Genomic DNA, 22,326 nt, shown 5'->3' with positions numbered 1-22,326 from the left:
GATAGCTGGCTGGACAGAAACAGGAGTCTGTTATATTTATGGATGAACTGCATGAGATTGTTCCCACTTGTAGCTCTTGTGAGTGATACATTTGTTGTGTGTGTTGCTGCCCTTCTATTCAAACATCTTTCTTATCACAGAGTAACAAGGAGAAATTTCCATCTAAAGCAAATTAGTGTCATGTTTATTCCAGTGCCCCCCCAAATCCTCAGGGTTAATACTTACAGTGCCTTCTGAAATCATCCTAACCTTTCCTGGTGTTTATAGCCATGTTACTGCAAATAACAATTGTGGTTTTTTCCCCTCTTTGTAATGCTGAATTCTCTCTACAGGTAGAAGAAGGCTGGTGGAGTGGAACACTAAATGGCAAATCAGGCCTTTTTCCTTCTAACTTTGTAAAAGAGTTAGAAATAATAGATGATGGAGAAACACAAGACAGCCTGGATGATGCAGGTAGTGTTTGCTGTGTTTCTAAGCAGATAGTATGCAGAATACTGAAAGGAATAATAATAATAATAATAATAATAATAATAATAATAATAATATAATAATAATGCATTTTATTTGTATTTCCTGCTTCTCCCTGCGGATCGAGGCAGGATTACTGCAAAAAATAAAAACTACAATACAATGCAAAATACAATATTATCTAAAAATACAGACAGTAAAACAACAACAATATTACTACCAATCACTAACAAGGCCAAATGGAGTTAATTACTAGCTAACAGTCTAACTTAACCTAAAGCATATGTGTAGACTTCTTAGAATCAGAGTTGTAATTAATTTGCTAATATCCAAACATATGTGTAAACATTTGAAGAATGAAGACTCAAAGTTTCTCTGATTTTATTCTCTGACTTATTTATTTAATATAATTCTGTCAAAACAGGCACTGGTTAGCACTTATGTATCTAATGAAATATACACTAAAAACAAAATCCTGTTTAAACAATATAAAAGCAGACTCAATGAAAACACAATGAAAAACATAACTATAAAAGACATAACAAGTACCCCACCACTTAGGCTCTTTCAGCAGTAGACCAACTTACATGGCAGATGCCTCAGTGAATAATAATAGCAGAAAGACAGTAAAGAGGCAGCAGGGAGTCTGAGAGCAGCCAGCCAGAGAGCCCCCCTCTCTTCTTCTGCTGATGTACATCCTAGCAGGACCAAGAAGAAGAAGAACTCCCCTAAATAGCATGAGGCCAGATAGGTTTAGAATTGAATGGATGAATACAGTCTTTCAAACAGTGTGGTCACAAGTCATATAGGGCAGGACTTATATAGATTATAAATATCATTTGATTTAGGGCTGGGCCGTCCATATAGGGCGGCAACCTGTAGGGGGCACCAGCGGGGCGGCAAGGGAGCCAGGAGGCCAGAGAGAGAGAGAGTGGCCGGAGCCTGGAGGATGAGGCGAGCGGAGCCGTCAGCAGCCTAGAGCAGTAATGGCGAACCTATGGCACGAGTGCCAGAGGTGGCACTCAGAGCCCTCTCTGTGGGCACATGTGCCGTCACCCCAGCACAGAGTTTGCCAGAGTTTGTTATTAGAAAGCCAGAGGGACATGGCACTTTGCAATAAATAAGTGGGTTTTGGGTTACAGTTTGGGCACTCAGCCTCTAAAAGGTTCACCATCACTGGCCTAGAGCCTATGAGTGAGGAGCAGGGAGAGAGAGCAGCATGCGATGGCACTGGCCCCAACCCTGGCATTTTTATCAGGCTCTGTTTGTAAAAGGGAAGGGGGGAAGATGTTTGCTGTACTCTGCAACTCCTGGGCTGCATCTACACTGGAAAATTAACCTGGTTTGGCACCTCCTTATTCTGGCTCAAGGCTATGGAATTCTGAGAGTTGGAGTTTGTTGTGCGGCCCCTCTCTCTTTCTTTCCTCCTGTCCCTTGCTCCCTCCTTCTTTCCTCACTCCCCCTTCTTTCCTTCCTTCCTTCCTTCCTTCCTTCCTTCCTTCCTTCCTACCTTTCCCCTTTTTCCCCCTTCTATCTTCTTTCCTTCCCTTCCTCCCTCCTTCTTTTCTTCCTTCCTTCCTCTCTCCCTCTCTTTCTTGCCAAGAGAGAGGGGCCCGTTACAGATGGGCACTTTAGTACGTGCTCCGCGCGTGCTAGGGTTAAAAAGGGGCGTCCTTTCCGGACGCCCCCAACCCTAGGACGCGTGGAGCGCGCACAAAATGGTGGTGGCTGTTCCACACGGCCGCCGCCATGAGAACGTCACAACCGCGCCGCCTCTATACGCCTCTAGTGCGCCCTTAGCACGGAGCAGGAAGGAGCTCCGTTTTGGAGCTCCTTCCTGGTTTGGTCCGCTGGGCGCAACCTTCACACGGCTGCGCCCAGTGGACCAAAGGAGAAAGGGGACAAGCGGCCCCTTTCTCCTCCTCCCCACCGCCGCGGGGTGTCCTTGGGGCTTCAAGCCCCAGGGACACCCCTTTTCAGGCTGCGGGGAAGCGGCGTTTTGCCGCTTCCCCGCAGCCTGAAAAGCGGTGGATTGGGGCCTCAGTATCTGCCGTTCTGGCCACTGAGGCCCTGATACACTGGGGAAAGGGGCGGGTACAGCCCGCCCCAAATGGGTGGTCTGTAACCCACCAGAGACTTGTTCAGGAAAGGCTTGCCATGGCCTTCCTCTGAGGCTGAGAGAGTGTGACTCCCCCAAAGTCACCCAGTGGGTTTCCATGGCCCCATTTCTCCCTCTCCACCCCCCCTCAAACTCCTTTTCCTTCTCAGACTTTGGCCCTATTCCTTCCCTATCCACCCACTTTTGCTTCCCTTCCCACTCACTCACCCTTTTCTCTGATTCCTAGACCCCCTTGTTGTTGTTTGTTGTTGTGTGTCCTCAAGTCCTTTCTGCCTCCTGGCCACCCTCTCATGGGGTTTCCTTGGCAAGGTTTGCTCAGAGGAGGCTCACCATGGCCTTCCTCTGAGGCTGAGAGAGTGTGATGCCCCCACCCAGTGGGTTTCCATGGCCGAGCTGGGATTTGAACCCAACAATCCACTTTAAAAGCTTGGTCTTCTTCCCAGGGTGTCCAGATGCCTTCACTGCAAAGGAAAGCAACATAACATGAAAGACATTCAAGAAAATGGGAGGACAGGATTCAAGAAAAGCTCAAAACACTCCTAGAAATGTAAATGTATGCTTCTTAGTCATGCTCAAAATGGAGGATGTTTTAGAAAACCTCCAGGACAGAAGGTTGGAATGGAGGACATGTCCTGGAAGAGGAGGAGGTCTGACCTGGCCTGAGGCGAACCTATCATGGGGCTTTCTTGGCAATATGAGTTCAGAGAAGATTTGCCATGGCCTTCATCTGAGGCTGAGAGAATGTGGCTTGCCCACTCTTGGTGTTGTTGTTGTTGATATTATTATAATTTATCTCTAAAGTGCTGTAAATAGTGTCCCTACTATGTGTCTTTTCTTTCTCGCCCTGGAGCCATTCCCATCCTTGTTTCATAGGCTGCATCTACGCTGCACAAATAATGCAATTTGATACCACTTTAACTGCCCTGGCTCCATGCTATGGAATCCTGAGATTTGGGTTTTTGTAGGAGATTTTGCCTTCTCAGTCAGAGAGCAGTGGAGCCACAACAAACTACAAATCCCAGGGCTCCATAGCATGGAACCCGCAGGGTGATCAAATGTCCTCTTTTTCTGGGGTATTTCTTACATTTCAGTCTTCTGTCCAGAAGGAATTCCAAAAATGCCCTCCCTTTTGAGCATCACTAAGACACATGAATTTATATTTCTATGAGGGGTTTCAGCTTTTACTTGGTCGTGTCCTCCATTTCACTTGAAAGTCCTACATTTTGTGGTGCCTCCTTTGCGGTTAGGACAGCTGATCACCCTGGGAGCCATGGGCAGCTAAAGTGGTGTCAAACTGCATTAATTGTGCAGTGTGGCAGCAGCCCTAGTCTTCTCACCTGGTGACCCTACTGGTTTTCCTCTTTTTCTTGTGACACCCTTTTCTGCCCCTTGGGTGAAGATTTTTAGTTTTTAGGGGTCAAAGATGGACCACCACTACCCCACAAATTCATGGGATGGGATCCAGATTTTTCCACATCATTAGAATGAATAATGCTTCCAGCTTGCAAAAGGAATATGTATGCATTAGTCTCCATTCCAAATATCACAGCAATTAAAAAAGTGTTTAACCTGTAAAACCCTAATTGGCTTTTTGACTAATTCTCAATACTGTGACAAGAGATTGGAACCTAAGTTTTATGCTATGTTTAGCTGTAATAAACGAAACAGTGGAGATCAAGGGGGGGGGAAAATAATTATAAGGGGCGACAGGGGGTGCCAAAATATTTCTCCCCTAGGGTGGCAAAATACCTAGAGTTGGCCCTGATTTGAGTCATAGTCAGAAGGAAACCAGCTGTTCCTGAATTTGTTGTTACAGGGAATTACGTTTTCTCTGTAGCCAAGCCCAGTCATAATTCTGAACATAGCATTCTGGACTGGCTAAAGTTTTCAAACACTTTTCAAAGCTAGTAAACATATTAATCGTCCAAATAGGATATAACTAAGGTGTGTTCCTCTATGACAAGATCAGACCACCACGAGGCTGGTTACAGTTGGTGCAGTAGCCTCAGCTAGACAAGTGCACTTACTTTTTACCACCACTGAAATTTGGGTTTTTGTGTTCAGGGGTGAATGTAGGAGTACAGTCAGCTCATACTGAGTCCCTGTTCTCTGATTTGTATTACAGCCAACCATCTCTGATTTGCATGGATTAAGTGACTGTTCAACCTCATCCAGTTCATTACCAACACCAGCCACTAATTTAGGAAAAAGAAAGAAAAGATCAGCTTGTTTAGATTTAGATCAAAAAGAAAGATAGACTTGGGTACTGCCAGCAAACTGATTGGATAGAATTAAATTCTAAAGCCCCAGGCAAATTAACCCAGAAATTGTAAGTTTATATTAAAATAGCATGGGGAACAAGGCAGGATCCTGTGGGATAGCACAATGTGTGAAAGAGTAGTTTCCCAGCACACTGCCACTTTTAACTACCCCTCCAAGAAGGATCAAAGCCCTGTAAACCAGTGCCTCCAGCAATTCCAGTCAGATGCATCCAGATAATGTGGTTGAGATTATTAGAAATTATCGTGAAATACAGCAAAGTCAACCAGATACACTCTCGTTGCCCAATGCCTGATGTGGACCATATAGAGCAAGGTGGCCAGTACAGAATGTCCCATAATTAAGCAAATTGAACTGGCTGTAAATGTTTGGAAGTAGACTACCATAATGCATTCTATGATACTTGTCTTGATATGCCTAGGAAGTGCTGACTGTTCTGATGAACAAGCCTGAAGAGATGTTGGTGATCACTGCATTAGGAGTAATTAAATTAGAAGTAAAGAACTTCCACCCTGTGGGCCAGATGCAGACTTTCGTGTCTTATAATTCAGACCTCTGCACTCTCCCCAGGCCATGTCTTTCATCAGTCCAACTTTGAATTGTTGATATTATTTAATCCATCCTACCCTATAACAAATTTTAAAGCTGCTTTGCACAAGTTAGGAAGAAAATGCTTGTTGGGACAAAAAATAAGCATGAATGCACTACACAGTAAACCCTAGGGCAGAGCAGCGGACTACCACTCTAAGCTTTTAAATTGAGATGAGACATATTAGCAGTAATAATCTTGAACAGAAAAGCTACAATAGTTTCATTGCTTATTGTGCAAGCAATGAAGTATATATTATAAGCATCTCCCATAACATTTAACAGCTGACCATCTGTTGCTAGTAGAAGATATATTTAGTATACAGTAATAAAATTATATTTTAAAAAATTGGTGAAAAAAGTAAAACAATGTGGGAACTCACTTAATTGTAAGATAAACAATTGTTGACAGTACATAATTTTTCTCAGTCTTTAAAAAGATACACCAGCATCAGTAGTGTCAAAGTGAGCTCATTGCTTCAAAGACTCAGCATTCATGTGCATTCCAAGTCCAAGTGAAAGAGTGGCAATTGTGACAAACAGCAGCAAGTGTCCTCATCATCTCCAGAGGAGGAAGCAACCACCCAGCTTTATGTTTCCTACCAGAGAGTGATACAGTGCTTAAGTGCCTTGAACTGGGGGGTCCTGAGATCCAAAGCACTATGCCGTGGCACAAAAAATTTCCCAGATCACTCCTCCTGGAGTGCCTGGATTTTGAAGATCTCTTAGAGCTAGCCATCCAAGAAATAGGTGTCTCAGAGCAGGCCTATGAAGGGTGGCATGCTGCCTCTTCCTCCCATCACCAGTGCTGCTGTAACGATCACTGTTCTCCCATCTCTGTCACAAATGCATGCCATTGTGCTTCTCCTCCTGTTCTGCTGTGAAGGAATTATACCATTGCTGCCACCTCCTCCTCTCCCTCCTCCCTCTTTTTTTAATGATGAGGGAGGCTAAAGATGCAGCATCAGAAATTGGCAAGTTTATATAGAGCTAACCCCTGGCAGAAAGAAGGAGCACAGTATGTGATACCACAAAAGTATGCATGCAGGGCCTTCTGACCAATCAGGAGTAAATAGGAGCTCAGCTGTAGTTGTCCTAGTTCAAGCCAAATATTAATATATTTTCCCTTTATCAGTGTATCTTTAATCTACTTTTTAAAAAACTTTCCAGAATCTGTTTTTGCTGGTCCTCCTCTACCTCTGACTTCATCAGGAAATGGCAGTGAACCTGTACCTGCACCAGTAGCACAACCAAAGAAAATCAGAGGAGTGGGATTTGGTGATATTTTCAAAGATGGTTCAGTGAAACTTAAAACAAGATTGTCCAGTAATGATTCAGAAGAGAAGAAGCAAGATAAGGTAATTTCCCCCCCTCTTCTCTAAGATGTCATATTTTTCTAAACTTAACAACAGTTGTTTATAAGCAGCCAATATCTCACCTGGTATCTTGCAGGTGACATACATTATTACCAATGTAACATAGGTGGGATACAGACCGCCCAAAAAGGGCAGTCTGCCTGTGCCTTGTTTTGCTGCGCAAGGGAGCCGCAGCGGACAAATCACTCGGCTCTCTCATGCAGCAAAAAGAACCCGCGAAAAGTGGATACTTTCTGTGGCGCCATCAGGACGTTGCAGTGCGCCAATGGTGCACTCATGATGTCTTTATGGGGGCATGACGTCTGGATGCTAAGCGTCTGTTGTGTCAAAATGGCGGCACCCGTGTGCATAGGACACCGCCATTTTGACGCCCTCGTCACGTGCTAGGGGTGAGGCACATATGGGCGGTGCGCCCTCGCCCAACCCCTAGCACGTGATGAGGGCGCACTTTAGGCCAGTATGTATAGCTTCCTTGTTAATGCTGTTACTTTTATTTATATCCCACCTTTCTCCCAGAATTGTTTCTGAGGAGTTTTTCTTAAACTGTTGAAGAACTGTTGCCCCACAGATAACATCATTCAGCAGCAATGGCTGCAATGCAATATTCTACTGAGATCTTTATGGAAAAAAAATAGCATTTTATCCAGTCCTAAAATATGGTTAATTTTATGGTTGGTGAAAAAAGCACATTTTTTTCTTTTTAAAAAATATTGAATTTTACAGGGGGCAGACAGTAATTTAATACGCATTGGTACTTTATCAAGTCAATTTTTAGTCACAGTCAATGGACCCAGCATGAATGCTATAACTTAAAACCATATAAAATAGAAAAGTTACATATAAAATAGAACCATATAAAATAAATGAGTTAGATAAAATATTTTATATACAATTAAATTATCAGATTGGGTTATAACTCTGGACTTATTATTGATTATATAATTATAAATCTAGGGTATATTGCCATTAGACATGCCCCTTTTTGATAATAAGTTCTCTCTAATTTTAAGGGCTAGAGACAAGAAGTTTGCAACAGACAGGGTAATGTTTGTGCATTTGTCTTCCAACAGCATTTTGATATAAAACATTTCAGAACGGCCCAACTTATAACTCAATAGAGGAGAAATCAGTTGGTTACAGTTCTGGTTATAAAAGACACAGGAGAACAAAATAGGTGATAATCTTTTAACTACTTGTTGTCCACAAGGGCAAAATCTAGCAGAGATGGGTACCCCAGCATATCTGCCAAAAGTGTTTGAAGGAAAAACATTGTATCTTGCCTCAGTGAACAAAATGTGATACCTCAGAACCATTAGATTTTTAAGACAGGAAGGCTGACAGAAAGTTCCTGTATAATGAGCATTTAGGGCACAGGGATACCAGCATTTAATAGAAGTGGTCCTGAGATTGCAAAAAGACATGTCCCATAGTCTTCGTCTCAGTGATTTTAATGCCATCTCATGGCCTAGGTTTAAAAGCAGGGATTCAGAAAGACCAATGAAAGCTGCTTTATGAACGACATGTTTAGTCCAGTTGTTGTTACCGTGCGCCCTTGCTTTATGCGGTGATCCGTTCTGGACTCCCCTGTGTAAAGCAAATTCCGCGTATGCTTGAGCCCCACTTAAATGAATGGGGCGTGTGCATATGGCGGAGCGTTGACGCATGCGCGCCATAGGTGCACGCCCCACTAGGCCCTATTGGACACTCTGCCCCTTCCTCCCCACGCAGCTTTCAGCATATGCTGAAAGCCACATAAAGCGCATCTGCGTATGAAGAAGGGAGGTCTGCTTTTATCCATTGATAGTCATGTTTGATTTTATTGTTTTTGTTTGTTGTTACCCGCCTCGATCCAATATAGGGAGACGCGGGATACAAATTGTTGTTGTTGTTGTTATTACTCTGAGCCAACTTTAAATGCAAGTAACCATGCTTTAGTAGAAAGAAGCCATTTCTTCCGTCTCTAGTAAAAGAACTGAATTGTGGACACATCAGCAACACATAGAAGACCCAATAGAGATTTTATTTGAAAACTATCTAGTTCAGAATTGGCAGCTTCAATCCAAATAGCTATTGCATACAGTGGTCCCTTCCCTTATGCGGTGGATCTGTTCCTCCCCCCCCCCCCCATAGGGGAAATTCTGTGTATGCTCAAGCCCCATTTAAAGTAATGGGGCTCATGCCCATGGTGGTGCGATGGTGCACATACCATGGGCACAAGCCCCATTACTCTTTCTGGTGTGTGGTGCCGCTTCTTCCATTGCCGCTTTCAGCATATGCTAAAAGCTGCATATATTGAGCCCGCATATGACGGGGTCGCACTGTATAACAGTTTAGCTGTGATCTTTGCATTAAAAACTTTGAGGGCCATTTGTATGAATTAATTCCCCTTGGTATGAAAGAATCTTATGATACCAGATTTGCTGCTCGGGCATCCTTTCAGCACCAAGGATCTGTGATGGTTCCACAGAACCCTATGGTGAAATGTTAGCCCTAGGTATTTTAGGCATTTAAAGCTTTTTACTTGCTCCAAGGGACAATCTCCTATGCTCCATCTGCAAAGATGGAAATTGTGCTCAGTTTAATAGTAAAGATAAGAGTAAGAGTTTCTTGCATTACTGCTTCATAAGAAGTCACTCATATGGACTCTTCTCACAATACATCTGGGGAAGGAGGAGGATTAATAATAAAACAATCTGATCACTGGTTGGAGCTAAGGTGAGCAGGGAAGCAGGTGGGTCGCTATTCAATCCATTGTGCAGAAGTTTCCAGTTCCTCTCACATGGTACTCTTTCCATACATATTTCTTCACACCTTGTCACATAGTTGACTATCGTGTAAACAGATGTACCTATCAATCCAAATTCTTATTTATCGTCATATTTCTTGTGTAGCCATTATCTACTCATTCATCTGGACCAAAAATAACACAGTTTCCCAGTATTATGAAATCTGAAGTGACAACAGAGGTTGCAAAAGCCGAAACTGAAGACAAACAGAAAGGTAGGGTTATTTTATTATATGCCTTCATTTTATTCTGTAATTCTCAATATAAAATCATTTTTAAAAATTGATAGTCCTTGGAAGGATCCACATCCTTTTATTCTTAAAATAATTTGTGGGTTTTTTGTTTTTTTCCCTCACATGTTTCCATAGAGTTCAATAGTGTAGGCTAGTTTCTTCCTCCTTGATGAAGAAGCAAATGTCCTGTGTATTCTTGCTATCTACGGCGGGTTACAGACTGCCCTCAAGCAGCCGTTTTCCCGCCGCCGCCATTCGCTGCAGAGGGAAGCCCCAGCGGCCAGACCGCGAGGCTTCCTGGCGCAGCGAAAAAGGAGCGCTGAAATGGCGCTCCTTTTCAAAACGCGGAAGTGGTGCAGCGAGGGGCGAAGCGCGCCCTCGCGGCGTCACTTCCGCCACGATGCATCTGGACGCTATGCGTCCAAGACGTCAAAATGGTGGCACTCATGTGGATGGGCGCTGCCATTAAGGACGCGCTCCGCACGTACTAGGAAGAAGGGCCATGAAGAAGGTAAGACCCTTCCTAACCCTAGTACGTGCGGAGCGCGTACTTTATGGTGGTCTGTAACCTGCCTACATTACACAGTCTTTTTCTAGCACTAGGCCCATGAGGCTATTTTCCAGCTCTCTGTAGCCACAGGACACACCAATTTTCTTTAACTCTTTGCCTCTTGCATCCTTCCTTTAGAAGCTTTTATACCTACTGACATACTAGTTTCCCATCTGTTAGTAGTCTTTCTTTCTTTCTTTCTTTCTTTCTTTCTTTCTTTCTTTCTCTCTTTGGCCAATTCTTCCATAGGTCTCTTATTTTTAACCCATTCATTCAGAGAATTATATCCTACACTCCTCATAACAATAAAAATGCCACAATCCTTAAAAAAGCAGTAATATAAAAACAAACCATATAACCCCATGCCAAACACTCTGGCTTCTGTAGAGTGAAGCAACTGAATGCTGTGGTCCGGAAGCCAGCTGCTACCACAGTCCTTAATGGGCTGCCAGCAAGGAGCAGCTTTTGCTGCTCCTTTTTTGGCTAGCTTTGGGCTGCCTTAAGCAGCCATAGAGCAACTTCCAGCCAATCCAGGACTATGCATTATCTGAATGCCACATGCCCAAAGCAGCCAGATGTCAGACTTTTTGGCCTGTGTGTTTCAGGCGTTTGCTTTCTCCAGGCAGCACACACATGTTCTTGCACCTGGGTCCACCTTGCCCCTAGGTCTTCAATGTGGATCCTTCCAGACAAATTTATTTTTCATTTCGTTTTAGACTGTGCATGGTTGGTGACTGTTTTACCAATACTTTTCCCTTTGGAATTTGAAAGTTTGTGAATATGTCATCACAGCAACTCCTCCAAATTAGCAGTAGTGTAGGAAAGTTTACATGTATTAACAAATTTGCTTATCTACTTTGAACCACAATTGACTAGTTGTTGCTTGTTGCTGCTCTTCTACTTGTCTTATGTGAACAGCTCATTAATAATAGAATCATAGACTTGGAAGACACCAGAGGGGCCATTGAGTCCAACCCTCTCCTATGCAGGAACACCATTCAAAGCAGCCCCAACAGATGGGGGCAAAGCTGGTAGTAAAAGGCATACTCCCGGCATAATCACACAATCACGCTGAAAATTTTCAGACAACACCATGCTCATCCCATGAAAATCCAGGAATGCTCTAGCAACAAGCCATTCATTGGGAAGTCCCGGGAATGGTTTAGTTGCCAGAGCATGCCTGGATCATCACAGGATAAGTCCTGGATGAGTGTGATGTGTCTGAAGATCTTCAACGCAATCATGCGATTATGCCAGGAGTATGCCTTTTTTTCTCCACCACACTCCAAGGCAATATATTCCACTGTCAGAGCAAATCCTGGCTTTTAAAATCCTGGCAGTGCTAACTTGCCTATCCAATTCAAGCTGATTAGTTTACACTTTATGTTCTTTACATTCCTTGTCACTTTGGTGCTAACAAAGTGTTAAATAGCAGCAGCATATCAAATTTTGGATTCTAAAAAATTAATTTATGTTTAAATAATGTAAATTGAATATACATTTTAAGATTGTAATAATAATTAAGCATATCTTGTTAACAGGCATGTCCCTAAATGTCTTATTGAAAAATTTTGAACAGTTATATTTATAAAACATTTGAAATGTGCAGGGCATGCATGACACTCAAACTATTTTGTTTCAGCTAAGGAATATTGCAAAGCCTTGTATTCCTATGAAGGTACCAATGAGGATGAACTTAGTTTTAAGGAAGGTGATATTATCCAGCTAATAAGTAAGGTAAGGATCCATGTTCTAATCAGAACATTTTCTTTCATTAAAACTAGCCACATCAAAATGAAGCATGTCATAATTAAAATTTTCTGGATGCTATCTAGGAGCTAGATACAGAGTTCTTAAACTAATAGAAATTACTACTTTCAGTTCTGAACAGTATCATACTCATAGTCCACATAGGATATTTGATTAAAAGTGTATTCACAGTGGGACTTCCTTATATTTCATCCCTTGAAAGTTTGATTTATTCAGACAGAAAAATAGTAATATTTATTGTTTGGCGCCATCTTGTGAACAAATACATGCAACCACTGCCCTCTCTCTGTACATATGCTTATATAGTTATATAAATAGTTCAAGCAAGAGTTGACCTGAAGTTGCTAATCAGAGTAGGGGTTTTTTTGGGAGCAGAGGAACATTTGAGAAAGCAATGCCTCAATATGGATAAGAGATATAAAGGATTTTTGCAAATTTTCTCATTCCTGACAACAACAAAAAAGGGTTTCTCAACAGGAAAACCACCATGAAATTTTCACCTCTGTATTACAGTAAAAAGGCAAAGTGCCTTCTTACTTTATGGCAGAAAGGATCATAGTTCACACAAAAATACATATTTTGCAAAGGAAAAATTGGAAGATACTGATTAAAAATGTTCTGAAATGCAAAAAAAAAAGTGACAAGAACTCTTCCTTTAAAAAATCTTCTTAGTGGAAAGAAACAATTTGAATGCTTTATTTTACATACAACAACAAAATAAACCAAGATGTACATCATTACTATGAACTAGAGTTAATATAGTAATGTAGTGACATGGATTAGTTAGAACAAGGGACATACCAACATGACATCAAGACTTCTAGTGTACCTGAGTTATCCAAAGAGTACTAATGGCTATTTTGTGTGCTCAGTGCTACCTTAAATGTTTATGATTAGGGTACTATTCTGGACTGTGGACTGTGTTCCCCTCTCTCAAATTGATGAAGAATTTTGAGATGTACTGTTGTATTAGCTCCCTAACAGAATTCCCCCTTAATGTTTACAAAGCAACTGTGACCAGGATGCATAACTGGCAGGCTAGGAGGTCCCAGTGCAATTGGAGAGATGAATTCTCCTCCTCATTGCCTCCTCCCCATACCCTCAAAACCAATTATGGGGAGCGATGAGGTCTTTCAGAGGTTAGCTTTGGCACAGAAGGCTGTGGGTTTGGAGTAGAAAGGAGAGTAAGGTTCCACTGGACAGAGGCCTATATTTTTGTATTGGATTAATATAAATGCTGTTTAAGGGGACAGAGGGAAATTTGAAAGTTGTTCTCTGAAATAACTGTGCATACAGCAACTGGGGTTTTTATTTTTATTTTTTTTCCTTTTAAAAAGCTCTCTTTGTTCTAGGATACTGGAGAATCAGGATGGTGGAAAGGCGAGCTTAATGGCAAAGAAGGAGTTTTTCCAGACAACTTTGCCCTTCAGATTAATGAACTGGATAAAGATCTCCCTGTAAGTTCCCACTATGATTATTTATAGAAACTGTATAAACATTTTTAAAGCTAGTTGTAAGCAATAAATGCTTAGTCATTTTTATATAACCAGATAGGGAAGCCACAGAAATAATCTGATTGACATGAGATCTGTCAAAGTAGAACATCTAACAAGAGTGTCAAGTATTGTAGCAGATTGGCTCAGCAGGACATCCATCAAACAATCAGAATGGATGCTGCAGAAGACAGTCTTTCAAACAGTAACCAAATCTTTGGATTGTTCCTGGTAGATCTTTTTCCAGCTTCAGATAATATTCTGGTTCCTGAGTCATATCCAAATTGAGACACATCAGACCAATTAAAACCAGTATCTTGATGAACCTGGCAACTTTTGTGTGCAAAGCATGTGCTTGGCCATTGAACTCTGGATCTTATGGCGACAAAGGAGTCCTAAGACTACATCTTGCTGTTATGCAAAGTTTTTCGCCATTTGCAAGGGATTGTTCTCCCTTCATTATGTTGTCAATCTGTGCACTCAGAGGGACAAGCGTCAGATACCATGTGATAATGTTCAGGTACACACGTTCATGAAGATGGATGCATTCATGGATGGATGGATGTGTTCATCTGCTGATACTTTATTCAGATGGCAGATCTTCCAAAGAGTTCTATGACAGTCTCCTATGGTTGGTTCTACCCATTCTGATTAATAATATTGATATTTAGGATATTAATATTAATAATTGTTATTAATAATTTAATAATTAACAAGGTAATGCTTTTATCGTACCGAACCCACTGATCCACACAGTTCAGTATATTGGTCACCCTGAGGCTTGAGTACCAGATCCAAGGAACAATCTTGAGAGTACAATCCCATTTTGGGAGAAAGACAGAATATAAATCCAATAATAAATAAATAGGCCAGATGAGTGTCAGGAACACATAAGCTGGAAAATGTGGAGACATTCTGGATAGATGTTCTGTCACACATACGTATTTTATTTCTATATAGCATTATTTGAACTGCAGGCACTAAAGTTACCCCACATTGCCCCAAATAGTTGCCAAAGGAGGGAGTAGAAGCCTGCCTTCTGGAGAGTAAAAAGATGGTGGGTAAGAGATTAATAGATTTTGGGGGAAGAGGAAATAGAGAGTGGAGAACCAAGCCCACTTTATTCCTCTCCTTCTCTTTCTCTTTTTCTCAGTGGATTGATAATATCTCCCTGGGCACATCCAGAAACCTGGGTGTTTGTGTGCATGTAGAAGCTTGTGTGTGCATGTGCGCACACGTGCATGAGCATACACATACACACGGAGATCTGCTTGTTATTCTAGTGCAAATCAGCTGCAGGCAAAAGAATGGAGCTGTTGGAGACATCTGAGGATAAGTTCCAGTTCAGCATAGCATTCTTCGTGATACTGTGAAATAATCAAATAGCAATAGCAAGTACATTTCAATGCTGCTTATCAGTACACTTAAGTGTTCCCTAAACATTATTAGTTATTAATATTTTGTCCTTTTTGCAGAAGCCAAAGAAACCAGCACCTCCAGCAAAATGTCCAAGTATGTTAAACTGTTATTTCTTTCTTACTGAGATACATACATTTGCTTTTTAACATTCTCTCCATCATTTTAATAGACTACACAAGGTTAAATTGAATTAAACACTATGGGAGAGAAAATGTTGCTGTGGTTGAGACCTGTGAGCTACCATCCTAACTTTGGCTTGTGTTTGACATGTCTTTGCTAGGCTAGAGCCAAGATAATTCATTTTTGGATTAAGAACCCAAAGCATGTCCCTCAGTCCCCAAGAGATACACCTGGAGTCTTTGAAGAAGCTGTATAAGGCCCATCTGCATCAGAAGGCCTGAAGGGATCTGGAGACAGTGTCCTTGACTCCAGCCGCAGAAAGCTCAGTGCAGTCAGTGACTCCACAGCATTTAGGCTTCTTTGGGGGCATGGTACACTACTTTTGGACTCTGCCATCAAACATTACCTCAGCTTCTTCTTGAGTATCTGAATTTTTGTTATCTGCTTGACACCATGATTCTTAGGGCACTCATCTCAAAATTTCTCCTCTTCCCTTCTACTCCAGAGTTTGTTATAATCTTTTCCTAGAATCCACCACCCAGCGTGAGCAGTTGGGCATTCTGAGGGCTGTAATCCAGAAAATAACTTTTCCAAATTCTGGCTAGAGATTGTGGCCCAGGGCAAGATGGGGACAATCTTTATCATAGTGTACATTCCATTTTCAAGCCATATGTTTACATGTTTAATGTCTTACATTTCTTCCAACACTGGGGTCCAAGGCAACTCACAACACAATCATAGCTTCCCTCAGAAGTGAGTTCCGTAACCTGGGAACAGCAACTAAGAAGGCCCCCTTGAGTTGTGTATCCAGGTTTATTTTTTCAAATGCCACTTCATATCAACTTTTTTTTATAGCAGCTGATGTGTATAATCATATAAAGGTTTTTCATGGTTAAGCTGTGGTATTGTTTTTGTTTTATTAAAACTATTTCAGAATATTTCTGCCTCCCAGGATATTTTTGTGTTGTGTTTTCTGTCTTATTTGACAGATCTGATGAGGATGTATGATGTTCTGTCCTTAACTATTAAGAATTATTATCATTCTTAATACAAAAATGCAAGGTAAATTGTATATTCATTAATGGCCTTACATTCCAGGTTCAAAGCCAGAACCTCCATCTGGAGAGAAAAAGTTACCTCTTCTTAAGAATGAAGAAAAAGGTAAGACTAGTTGACAAAGTAATACAACAGTACCAATGACTTGGGAGGTAGGAAATTAAATAACTTGCTGATGGGAAATGGCTATCAGTCTTTGCAAGAATCAGGGATTATTGCCAAATATTCTTCCTAGCAAATACCTTAAGGCAGTGGTTCTCAAGCTTTTGACCCTTGCAACATCCTTTACATCTACATGTAGACATCGTGCCCCCCATCAATGTAATATATGAATAAAATATTTTGTCTAGTGTGTGTATTTTCATTTGTACATTCATGTATACTCATGAATATATTCATGCAGTAGGATCTGCTCCAAAGAACCAGGGCAGTTTTGGGACAGGTGGGAGACGAAGAAGCTGCAGCTCAGGATGAGCCCATAATCCAGTGAGCTTCCCTTGATCTCCACCTCCTCCTCCCTGAGGCAGGGGTGTCTGCTCCAAGCACCCTCCTTGCCTTTCTCTTCCTCTCTAAGGCAGAAAAATGTTTGAGAAGTGGGGGAGGGGAAGAATCAGAGCCTCCATGTCTTGTTCCCCCCTTAACTCTCATGCCCCCCCGGGTGACCCGCCACACAGTTTGAGAACTACTGCCTTAAGGTATGATTGTAAAAGCAAAACAGCTATGCCCTAGTTATGAAAGATGAAGTTTCTCAATCAGACCATATGGAAGTGAGGTTCTTACTTTCAAAATCTAGTGTATCTCTGTTCTGACTAGAACCTTATTATACTCATATACAATCATCCCTCCACATTTGTGGCTCTGACTTTTGAAGATTTGATTATTTAGAGATTTGATTAATACATTCCCTCTATTATTATTAATAGATGTTGACTTTTAGTTGAGTATATGTATATATAAACACATTAAAACAACACTTTAAAAAACAATTAAAATAATCCATTGAAAACAATAAAAAGTTTCTAAAATATGACATAGAAAATTTAAAACCAGGCCTGCATTATTTTAAAAAGCTTGCTGGAATAAAAATGTTTTCGCTTGTTAGCAAAAAGCCAGAAGAGAGGGGTCCAGCCTAGCCTCCGGTGGAAGGGAGTTCCACAGGGTGGGAGCAGCCACTGAGAAGGCTCTCTCTCATGCCCTCACCAGGCAAGCCTGGGATGGTGGTGGGACTGACAAAAAGCCTTCTGAGGATCGTAGGGCTCTAGGAATTTCTAGGTCCTTCATCATGACTTTGTGGCCAACATCCACCAAAAATCACACTGAAGTACATACTTAGAGAGAACAACTGCCTAAGCATTTGTAGCTCCACCAGTGCATTTCTATGGTCAACTTCTGGCAGATGTTGACCATAGTGTTGCCCTGGAGGACCTAGAGATTCCTAGGGAGGTGTTCTCTCAGGTAAAACAAAGTGTGTTTTATTATTGGTGGTTTTTCCACTTTCATGGGGTCCTGTGTCCCTAACCCCAGCAAATGTGGAGGGTCCGCTGTATAGGCCAGTGGTGGCGAACCTATGCCACGTGTGCCGGAAGTGGCACTTTGGGCCATTTCCTCGGGCATGGAGCGAGGGAGAAGGCAGAAGAGGCACACGCGTGCCCGTTCCTCCCCCTCCCTGCCCGTTCCTGGCCTCCAGCTGTCTCTCGGAGACAGCTGAAAGCCAGAAAAGGGCGCTCTGGAGAAGGAGCCAGATGAGCGCGCCTCTGGCTCCTCCTCGCAGCCTTCTCCCAGCCTCCAGCTACCTCTTCAAGAGAGCTAGAGGCCGGCGAAAGGGTGGGGAGAGGTGGAGCAACCGCCGCATGCCAGTTGCTCCTCCCCAGGGAGCTTTGCCAGCCTCCAACTGGAGGGCAGGGAAAGGTCCGTGGGGAGGAAGAGAGGGGGCCTGCCCATTACTCTTCTTCCCCTTTTGCCTTTCCCCGACCCCTAAGAGCTCTAGAGAGTCCTTTGGGGCAAAAAAGGTCCAGGAAGAGGAGGACTGGGGCCGTGCCCATGGCTCCACCCCCTCACTGGCCTTTGCTGATGCCCAGCTGTCTCTGAGAGACAGCTGGGGGCCCGGAAAAAGGCAGGGGAGAAGCCCTGCCCAGAGGGTGGAAGCTCCGCCCATGGAGGGTGGAAGCCACACCCCTGGGCCAGAAGCCACACCCCAGCACGCAGCCCCATCCTGAAGGGGCAGAAGCCCTGCCCCCTGGCACGCAAACCTAAAAAAGTTCGCCATCACTGATATAGGCAAACCAGTCACAGTGTTTCCCTTGCAAAATATAATCTGCTGCTGAGAGTGTTTGACTTGCTCCAGATCACCTACTAGATTTCTGTGGTTGAGCAGGAATTTGAATCCTAGTCCCAATTGAACACTCAAACTACTCCACCATGCTGACTCTGTATAAAGAGTGTAAAAGACAATTACCTTATATACTCGACTATAAGTCGAAAAATTTATGCCCCAAAATGAACTCCAAAATCATGGGTAGACTTATATACGGGGCAATGAGTTAATGATAATAAATTTCTTGAAAGAAGAAGTGCCCACCTTTCTCTGTAGCCTTGTAACGGCTCCCTGTTTGAAGCCCCGGCGCCCGCTCTCCTCTCCCTCCCTCCCTCCCTCCCTCCCTCCCTCCCTCCCTCCCTCCCTCCCTCTCTCTCTCTCTGTCTGTTTCCCTCTCAGCCTTCCCGCGCAGCCAGAGCTAACATGTTGTTGCTGAGGCAATGTCTGCCCAGCCATGTATTCCGTTTTGCCTGGAAGGTCCTGGGGGTGAAAGGCAGAGAGAGAGAAAGGTCTGTCCTCTATTTTTGAAAGCTATGAGCCTTGGAGTCCTGGGGTGACAGGCAGAGAGAGAGAAAGGTCTGTCCTCTATTTTTGCAAGCCATGAACCTTGGAGTCCTGGGGGTGAAAGGGAGAGAGAGAGAAAGGTCTGTCTTCTATTTTTGCAAGCTATGAGCCTTGGAGTCCTGAGGGTGAAAGGCAGAGAGAGAGAAAGGTTTGTCCTCTATTTTTGGAAGCCCTGAACGTTGGGAGTCCTGGGGGTGAAAGGCAGAGAGAGAGAGAGGTCTGTCCTCCATTTTTGCAAGGCCAGATCCTTGGGAGTCCTTGGGGTGAAAGGCAGAGAAAGAGAAAAGTCTGTCCTCTATTTTTGCAAGCTATGAGCCTTGGAGTCCTTGGGGTGAAAGGCAGAGAGAGAGAAAGGTCTGTCCTCTATTTTTGCAAGCTGCCTTGGAGTCCTGGGGGTGAAAGGCAGAAAGAGAGAAAGGTCTGTCCTCTATTTTTGCAAGCTATGAGCCATGGAGTCCTGGGGGTGAAAGGCAGAGAAAGAGAAAGGTCTGTCCTCCTTTTTGCAAGCTATGAGCCTTGGGATTCTTGGGGCTGACAAGCAGAGAGACAGTGGGGTCTGTCCTCCTTTTCGCAAAACTAAAACAAACCAAAGGGTTCTAACAAAAAATATGGATAACCAGGATAATTTGTATCCCACTTCTAATTACAAAAAGGCAATTGTATAAAGAAATAAGAGAATAAATAAAGCCTAGAGCAGAAAAGCCAGTATCATTTCTAAAAAGGTATAAATACCCCACTAAAAAGTATGCAAATACAAAAATTGAGTATATAATGATAATACAAATTTCAGAATTCAAGGCCAGAGTAACTGAACCCTGGGGGGAAAAGCCAGTAAAATATCTAAACGGGTAAAAATACCCCATTGAAAATTATGCAAATGCAGAAAATAAAATGATTTAGTAATAATAAAAACTCAAGGCCAGACGCGTTTCGACTACAGTCTTCCTCAGTGGCCTGCCAACATTCAGTATATGTATATATCTAATATATCAACTCTTCAGCTCACACAATGTGACTGCGCTCAATTCAAAAGTAGCAAGCCATGAGCCTTGAAGATGCCTCTGGTAAGGGGAAAAGTGTGTGTGTGTGCGCGTGCACGCGCACTGAGGTTTGTTTCCCCTTTTCCATGCCGAGACTAATGTTTGGGAGAGGTCCAGAGAGGGAGATATAGGGAGGGAAGTGGTGCTTTGTTTTCCCCCCTTTAGATCTTTTGTATCATCCTCCAGTGTTTGCCCCTCGACTTATCCACAGGTCATATCAAAATCCATGATTTTGGATCCAAAAACTGCCCTCAACTTATACATGAGGTCGACTTTTACATGAGTATATATGGTAATGCATACACATAAACATCATAAAGGATAAAATCGTATTAATGTTTATACATAGACATACACTGTACATATTTACACATAGTCTGTAGTATAAATAGTTAGTAAAAGGAAGTCTAAACTGACTTTCCTCTTTTAAAAAAAAGTTGTTTTAGTATGAAAGTATAAAATAAGGGTTGTTTCCCTTTCATGGCTCTAATTGACCAAACTGATGACTTAGGAAGTGCCTTTCTTTAATAATGTTAATGTGCTAACCCCAGTGTTTTGCTTGTACTATTTTTGTTACAATTTATGATATGGGATTGGATTTAGATGTACCTGTGCTCAGTTCCCATAGGAAAATTTTTTCACAGCCTGCTGAATCTGAGAAGGGAGATTGGAAAGGGAAACTTGCCTGCTTCTTAAGGACTTGCTCTTGTTGTGTTTTGGGTTTTTTGTACTGATTTGAATAGGGAACCTTGTTTGGAATTGCTGCCAGCAGAGCTACACACATGGGGCCCGGTGTTCAGAGCAACATGTTTGTAAGAAAAGCTTCTGATAAATTGTTTTATGGTTTTTTTGTGGGTTTTTCAGGCAATGTGGCCATGTTCTAGAAAATTTTCTTCCTGACGTTTTGCCAGCATCTGTGGCTGGCATCTTCAGAGAATGCTTTGCCTGGAAAAAGTTGGGTGTATATGCTTTACGGTTGTTTGCATAACTTTATTATATACACAAATGATGTTATAAGGCATGACATTACAATAATGATATAGAGCATTAGGTATACTGAGGGGATGTAATAGGTCGGACATCAGTATATTGTATATAAGTATTAATGAGGAATAACAGATCAATTATATTAAACAATATGATGAATTTTAGGAACAAGAAGTTAAGAGGAACAAGATAATCATAACAGAAAGTTTACAAGTAACAGGCTTCTGGGCAGTTTCTTGTTTTGAATAAAATGATAATTTGTGTGAAGAAAGTGTCCAACATTCCATCTTGTTAATTGTGATTATAAGATCAGGGCTTATAAAATAGGTAAGGTGGTTAGTGAGTGTTTATAACTAAAGAATAAATATCTCTCAGCGTCTTAAATCTGTGTGGAAGAGTGCATATAGATTTAGACATATATCTGTTTTGACAATTTACGAAGTTACAGCTCTTCTAATTTTACTTCAAATGAGGAAGATATCCAAAAGCATGATAATTTCTTGGTTTCAGTATTATATATCTTATCTCTGCCTACTTTTTGTTACTGCAGTAGTTTGTGTTGTTTGCTTATAATGGATTCCATTAATGTGTTCATTTTGTGTTTATATAATTGTCTTGTGTTATTATTTGTTAATACCTATATACAGTACATATTGGTCTCCTGTATTTCCTCTGTATTGCTCTGCTCCAGCACAGCCATCTAATGGCTATGGCTGCCTTTAATGAACAAATCCTTATGTAATTCAGTCTTTCTCTTTTCCTGGTGCCTTTAACTTTTCCCAGAATTACTGTCTTTTCCTGGGGGTCATGTTTTCTCATGGAATGTCCAAAGTACCTTAGCCTTAATCTAGTGATTTTGTATAAGTAACACTATATAATAACATTGCAGTTCCTTGCAATTAAGGTAATTTAATTCCAAATTTAGCCAAATGGAATAATCTAATAGTGCTTACAAATATTTCTCTTAATTTATTTACCAGATGAAAAAGCTGCTTTGGATCAGAAAGGATCTAAACCGGTAGCTCCTCAAGTACCTCCCAAAAAGCCTGTTCCTCCAAACAAAGCCAATAGCATTTTAAGATCTGGGATTCTGCATCCAAAATTGGCAGATAAACCAGTCTCACTGCCACAAGTATCAAAGTAAGTATACCTACTTCTTATATG

General features: G+C 42.0%; 1 protein-coding gene across 1 annotated transcript in view; it reads left to right on the top strand.

The window, feature by feature from the left end:
* LOC149313427 (CD2-associated protein-like) overlaps positions 1-22,326 on the top strand; it is a 95,532-nt gene that overhangs the window by 41,374 nt on the left and 31,832 nt on the right. Inside the window, exons 5-12 of the mRNA XM_089519092.1 lie at positions 333-453; positions 6,626-6,813; positions 9,723-9,831; positions 12,042-12,136; positions 13,522-13,626; positions 15,138-15,174; positions 16,300-16,362; positions 22,143-22,302. Coding sequence (XP_089375218.1) covers positions 333-453; positions 6,626-6,813; positions 9,723-9,831; positions 12,042-12,136; positions 13,522-13,626; positions 15,138-15,174; positions 16,300-16,362; positions 22,143-22,302 — 878 coding nt within the window. The remainder of the gene's footprint in view (positions 1-332; positions 454-6,625; positions 6,814-9,722; positions 9,832-12,041; positions 12,137-13,521; positions 13,627-15,137; positions 15,175-16,299; positions 16,363-22,142; positions 22,303-22,326) is intronic.

The sequence above is a fragment of the Sceloporus occidentalis genome, unplaced genomic scaffold (assembly GCF_023333645.1).
Source record: "Sceloporus occidentalis isolate IW3139 unplaced genomic scaffold, rSceOcc1.0.p SCAF_4, whole genome shotgun sequence".
Classification (NCBI taxonomy): Eukaryota; Metazoa; Chordata; class Lepidosauria; order Squamata; family Phrynosomatidae; genus Sceloporus; species Sceloporus occidentalis.
This window is presented reverse-complemented; position numbering and strand designations above follow the sequence as displayed.